This window comes from Phaenicophaeus curvirostris, chromosome 6, assembly GCF_032191515.1.
Source record: "Phaenicophaeus curvirostris isolate KB17595 chromosome 6, BPBGC_Pcur_1.0, whole genome shotgun sequence".
Classification (NCBI taxonomy): Eukaryota; Metazoa; Chordata; class Aves; order Cuculiformes; family Cuculidae; genus Phaenicophaeus; species Phaenicophaeus curvirostris.
The window spans coordinates 41,815,771-41,822,470 of NC_091397.1; the positions used below are offsets into that span (position 1 = coordinate 41,815,771).

The 6,700-nt window shown below is 41.3% G+C and overlaps 1 protein-coding gene across 3 annotated transcripts in view; it reads left to right on the forward strand.

Moving 5' to 3' along the window:
- Positions 1-5,973, forward strand: part of UBP1 (upstream binding protein 1) — a 45,366-nt gene extending 39,393 nt beyond the window's left edge. For all 3 annotated transcript variants that reach the window (XM_069859943.1, XM_069859942.1, XM_069859944.1), the window contains 3 exons: positions 1,310-1,452; positions 2,271-2,322; positions 4,138-5,973. In XM_069859943.1, coding sequence (XP_069716044.1) covers positions 1,310-1,452; positions 2,271-2,322; positions 4,138-4,175 — 233 coding nt within the window. In that variant the 3' untranslated portion in view covers positions 4,176-5,973. The remainder of the gene's footprint in view (positions 1-1,309; positions 1,453-2,270; positions 2,323-4,137) is intronic.
- Positions 5,974-6,700: the final 727 nt, after the last annotated feature.

Consider the following 6,700-nt stretch of genomic DNA (forward strand, 5'->3'; position numbering starts at 1 on the left):
CGGTGCATAGAGGGTCTCTTAGCACACCAGTTCTCAGTCTTAAAAAGAGTAGTGAAGAGGCTGAATTTCTGTTTCTGGTTTACAGAGAAAGTGGAGGAAGTTGTATTCAGAACAACACTGTTGTTTTGACACTACACATGATAAACAACCTTAAAACTTCTCAGGGTTAGAGTGTTTATTTCAGACCGTTGATAAAAACTAACTGTAGTCACGTCGTAATTAATTAAGAAGCTCACATTAGCTGTGCTGTGTTGTTTCAGGCAAGGCATTAACCAGATAAATGAAAGAAAAGCTACATGCGCATAAAACATGTAGATTCTTTCCCATTTTCAGTTAGGCTTAGCTGTCATTTTCTGTGCAGCTCAGCTAAAACAGGTAGAGACAAGGAAAAGCAGCCAAGCAGCATATGGGCCTCATGATTTTAGTATTATTTTCCTGAGAGAGAGCTGTTGTTTCAGCACAGGTAGGAACTTAATATTTAATTGTAAATTCAGTCAGCCTTAGAATTAAGAGAATAGACCTATGTGAAATTATTCTTTTCTTGCTCTTGGCTTTGAGTGAAGAGACCTCCTTCCCTAGCTAACTGAAATCTGCTGAGGCTGCTGCTGCAATAGTAGTTGTGTGCTATCCATGCAAGAACTGAGGTGGAGGAGGATCTGTAAATAGGATACTGTCTATCAAATCCCTATTTTCCCTCTGAGTATCTTCAGTCTTTGGTTTGGGACAGGGGACATACAAACATGGTGCCGCAAATGCGGCGTCAAACTCAATAGCTACTTTGTCTTACTGTTTTGTTTGTTTGCTGTCTTGTATTTCACACACCGCCCCCCCCGCCCCTTCAGCTCTGAGATGATCCATAGGAAATGTTCAGACAGTTGAAAAAGGCTTTCTTTACCAAAATCAAAATTCCACATCCCTATTTAAGGCAACAGTGGAGTAGTGCAAGTCAGATGTATTGCCTGCTTCTTCTGAGATGGTCCAACAGTACTTCCAAAGTCATTTTTATGTGACTCTGAAGATCCAGTTTGACAGGACTGTGCCGTTTTGTGCAGGATACAGGAAAAATGGGGAATTTTGCTTTCAGCATCAAAAAAAGTAGAAGCCGCCTCCTTGTCAGAGAAATGCATTTATGACTTGATCTTGCAAGTAAAGTCATGGCAGTTCCTGCTTCTTAGTGACAACAAGGGGAGAGTAAAGTAAAGGCTTCCAGCTTTTAAAATTTTCAAAGCCAGGTTACAAACAAATTATGATTTATTTGTTCCATACCGTTACAGTACCATATGCTTATTTGTAATTGTTTTTCTTGTAGTTTATCATGCAATCTACTTAGAAGAAATGGCAGCCTCAGAAGTCACACGCAAGCTTGCTTTGGCATTTAATATTCCTTTGCATCAGATCAACCAGGTTTACAGACAGGGTCCCACAGGTATCCACATTCTTGTTAGTGATCAGGTAATGGAAACTTTTATTTTCTTGAAAAATTTTATTTATGCGTTAAGCAGATGATTTTCTTATGCGTGCTTCTTTATTACTGTTTTTTCCTGATTGATAATGCAGCCTAGTGTTGTCTGACATTTAGAGTATTTCTTCCTTTATGTCAGAAGCAGCAGAAGGATCCTTTAAATGTCACTTGTCCCCTACCTGAATAAACTCAAAGTATAAGAAAAGGACAACTGGTCTATGTAATTCTGGGATGCTGCACTAATTGCTTAGTGTGTCTTTATTTTGAACACGCCCAAAGGCAGGGAGCATTTAAACACTGCTGAACTCTGCTTATTCAAGCATCTGCTAGATGTATATAGAGTTCCAAAACCACTGGCTCCAGTAAATGGGCTCCCAACTGGTTCTCCCTCATTAACAAACAGTACATTGACAGAATCATAGAGTTGTTGGGTTGGAAAAGACCTTTGAGATCCTGGAGTCCAACCTTACCTGTACACTACTAAACCATATCCCTGAGCACCTTTTTTACCTGTCTTTTAAATATCTCCACGGATGGTGAAGTTTTTCCTGATAGCAGATCTGAACCTCCCCTGGCGGAACTCGAGGCCGTTTCCCCATGTCCTAAATGTACAATAAAATGTAAAAAAATAGTCCTAAAAACACAGGGCTGTATTTTAATGCAGTGTGGTGTGTGCTTGTCACTTGCTGATTAAACCCAAAATACACAATTGCTTGTAGAAGGCTGTGTTTAATATATGATGTATTTATTTTTTGCACTGGTCATACTCAGGAGGGTTTTAAAACTTTGTTTTTTTCTTCCTTTGTAGATGGTTCAAAACTTTCAGGATGAGAGTTGTTTCTTATTCACCACAATTAAAGGTACAGTGCCCTTTCTACCAGGAAGCCTTCTTTAAGGCAGAATATTGTTCTAGTAAAATTTTCCCAAGCAAAGTGTAACAGCAGAGCCTGTAAAGGCGGACTTGCAAAAGAAAACCATCAGCATACAGCAGCGGCAGAAAAGATCCACGAGTTCCTCTTTTCTTAGTAAGACTGTTCAGCCTGTGTGGCACCTCAGTCTGTTCTCCAAGCTTTCTGTTCCGAACCAGTGCAGCACTCGCTAACAAACCTCACTAAAAATTCAGTCAAGCATCATCACTGAACTGTGCTCGCTGTTAATAATTGCTGAGAATGGTGATTTTAAAATGGAAATGAAAGGAAATCCTATCCTATCCTGGCACTAGTCCCTCTGAAGTTCAGAAACCAAATGTTGGCCAAGCCCTGCTGGCTGGCAGAACTGAGTATATAATCCTGTTCTTCCATTGCTCACCTTCTTCAAGGTAAATAATCACCTTGAGAAGGCTGTTGGCTGTGGACGGGACGTGGCCGTTTAGCTGGGAATGTTCCAGTGCGTTTCCTCTGCTGCCAGCACCTTGTAGCTCTGCTGTTTAGTGTCAGCTAGTGGACTTGACTGGGAACATTCACAGAACAAGCTGCCCCCCTCCCCGGCGCTGTCGAGTCACAGGAACCATTTTACTTGTGTGCATGCAGCTAAACCGGGGCAGGGCCGGCCTTGGCCCACGATCACTGCCGTTCAGGTTTCCTCAATGTGTTTTGCAAGTCTCCCTTTTAAATCTGGGAGCTTCAGATGAATCCAACGCTTTCTTAGGGGTCCAGTTTATTTCTAGGAGAAGGTGCCAGGAACTGGCTAGCATCAGTGACTCTGTGCAAATTTTACCTACAGAAACTGTCCTGGCTTTGAAGATCTAATTTCAAATTGCACAAACATTTTTGTTGAGCACAAGCGGGAAGTTGTTAAAAGCTGTAGTGTGGCTGTAGACAAGATGTAGTTTTGAAGCCTGCTTCACTTTATCAGCATCTCAACTTGAAACTGACTGTTCTGGTGAGGATAAACTCCATTCACAAAATCACAGAATAGTTTTGGTTGGAAGGGACCTAAATGATCATCCAGTTCCAACCCCCCTGCCATGGGCAGGGACACCTCCCACCAGGCCAGGCTCTCCAAGGCCCCATCCAGCCTGGCCTTGAACACCTCCAGGGACGGGGCATCAACAACATCCCTAGGCAACCTGTTCCAGTGCCTCACCACTCATAGTGAAGAAATTCCTCCTTATGTCTAGTCTAAATCTGCCCCTCTCCATTTTATACCCGTTGCCCTTAGCCCTGTCACTACAAGCCTTTGTAAACAGTCCCTCCCCAGATTGTTACAGACCTGTTTGTGTCTCTCAAGCCTTTTGGTGGGACTCCTGGCTTCTAAACATAAAATCGACTGTTTTTTTTTTCTAACAGTGTTTCCATTTGGCTTTTTAGTGTTAAGGCTGAGCATCACAAAACGTGATTAAAAGCATATGCCAAGGATATTTATTGATTGTGCCAAAGTTAATGTCTGTTCTATGATATTGCCTGTCAGTGCCAAATGAGGGGGCTTTAATTCATAATTGGGAGAAGTCAGAAATAGTGGCATACAAATAGATTTTAAGCAGCTCGTTATTCTTCAAGCGTTACCAGGTTACTGCTATTTCACAGGTTAGAAGATTTAATCTTTCATAGTGGTAAAGAACCACTTCTACCCAGTAAAACCCAAGTCGGTGCTCCGTTCTTTCAGTGCACTGGCTTGTGTATTTACAGTTCAGTTGATGAACTGACACAGCAACTGACACCGTTTTCCTCTTTCAGCTGAAAATGGTGAAGGCTTCCATATAATTTTGAAGTGACGTCCCAGAATTGCTAGACGGATACTGCAACACAGAATGAAGTCCTGCCTAAAGATTATGAAGATCATCCAGAACCTTAGGATCTAACTTCACCATATAAGATGTTTCATATTGAAAACACAAGATGACCTTTCTAATGAGCTGTTTGATAGGTGAACTTTCTTATCACTGCCATAGCCAAGTGTCCTCATGAGAGGTATAAATGCCATGACAGCTTTCGTACAGGCACGGAACACAGTGTGAGCAAAGGTGCTTGCCCTTCACTGAAACAAGGCGAATTATGGCCAGTAGGTACAGTGTGAAGCGCTGTTGCTTTTCTATCACCTGTATCCAGTTGGAGATGAATGTAAAACTCACTTTGGGGCATTTACCTTTCTGTGCCAGTTTGTCTGTTACTTGCTTGTACCTTATGCTGGTTTTATTTTTTGATGTTAGCAGAGCACAGACTAATCCGTGTGGAGACGAGTAGTTCAGCTGATCGTGATGAGGTTGTCAGGTCTTCGAGAGTGAAGCTGTCGAAACAGCTTCCCGTGTAAATTGTGTATAAGAGTGTATGTAAGAAGTGTAAATGCCGGAAGGGCTCATGAGAAGCCCTAGACAGATGCAATATATGCATGCAGCAAACTGCATTATCAATAGTACCTTACTGGAGGGATTAATATAAATCCTATGGGGTACCAAGTAATTGTGTTTTGCTTTAACAAATCTAATGAAAAGAATTGCCTATGCATCCTTTATGTTTAGTTTCCTAGGTTCTCTGCGGAGCACTGCTGCAGTTTAACTCTTTGCTTGTAAAGTTGTGGGTTTAAAAATACTAGCAACGAGAGGTGGGTTTTTAGAAGACTTAGTGGGATTGCGCTGATGAGGGAAGACCCACTGGCCCCACAGGGCTGCCGTAGCTTTCAGCAACAGCGAATTAATTGCTTGAGAAACACTAAATATGCACTGTTTAAGTCTCCTTCCCAGCAGGTAAATGCCTCGCTGTAGTTGCTGTTGTGGACAAGTATCTTACCTTTTCTGTTGACCCTTCCTCGCCCTCCGCTCTGTGCTGTACGGCTGTTACAGTGCCTCTTCCATATGACCAAATACTTACTTTTCTTTGAAGTGGGCAATCTGCTTTTTTGATAGTTTGAGTATTTCTTGTTAAGACAGGGCACGGCATTTCCTATGTTAACATGTTTCAGCTGGTTTAGGTACTTGGAGGGGAATAGTTCAAAGGGTATTAAGTGACAGTTGCAGAGCTGTCATTTTGTGCCTTTGAAAAGTTTCACCTTAATCTCTTGGCTTAAAAGCTTGGGACTGGTTTGCTTTTTATGCTGCAGGGTTCAATGTAAACAACTGTTACAGCATGTACGAAAGCAACTTGGATTTTTTTCTTTCCCTCTTTCATAACTGGTTCGAGTGCTTAGAGAAAAGCTTCTTAAAGCTGTAGCAGTTTGAAAACTTAAATTCATCAAAGGTAGAGTTTCTTTCCTATTTTTTTTTTCTGCACTGAAAGTAAAATTTTATGTACTTAAGCATTTCTGCCTATAAGTTTTTTCATCTTTGGGTATTGTTTGGTCCTAGTATTTTCTTGAACAGCTCACACCGTATTCAAATCCAGATGTTTTATAAAAAGTGGAAAAAATCCTTGATTGGGAAGTATCCAAATACCTAATTTTAAAGAATATTGAAAGTTGTACAGTAGTTTGTCCAGCTCACTTGAAATTGGAATTAAATTATGGCACCAGCAAATTGCTTTTGTTTTTTAATAAGATGTACACATTTCAATTTAAGTATAATAAATGTTTTTCAATAATTTTGTAAATGTGCTTTTCTTTTTGCTTCCTCTTGGCGATCCTCCTGCTTTTCTGCTCCAGAGTAACTGCCAGTTCTGCGGGTTACCCTGCACTCACCGCACACACAAATCTTCTGCTTTTGATAGAAAACTTGGTTAAATTTGAAATAATTGAAGAAACAAATTCCCATTTGACGTCATCTGATTGTTTATTTAAGTGTCCTACACCAGTGTGAGTTCACCTGGGTTTATACATTTTTAATGCAATCGACTTACAGGGTTCATTATGTTCTAAAAAAAAAAAAAGAGCCAACAAAAGGCAACATGTCTTGGCACAGCAGGACCAGGGACTGCTTGAAATCTGGTTGAAACTCTCCTTTGCAGCAGTGTCTGAGTGGAACTCTGATTGCAGCTGTGCTCCTCCACTGCTGTACTAAACAAGCCCTGCCTGGCTTGTTTGTAATAGTAAAGGAAGCCAGGGACTGCGCTCTCATCTCTCAAGTTACTTTCACTTACACTCTAGGTTGAGATCTTCATTTACTGTCCCCAGTGCCTGTGACTGTGAAGCACAAATGCAACACAGCTGCTGTTGTCCAGGGAAGTCTTGCAGTGTTCACACGCCTTTTAAAAAGTAGGTTAACCGTTGGCGGGGGGAACAGCAGAGTCCTCTCCAGCAGTAGCTTTTTAAGCCAGTATTTCCATTTTCAGTAAACACACAGACCCTGAACTCTTAGAATACACACCCACA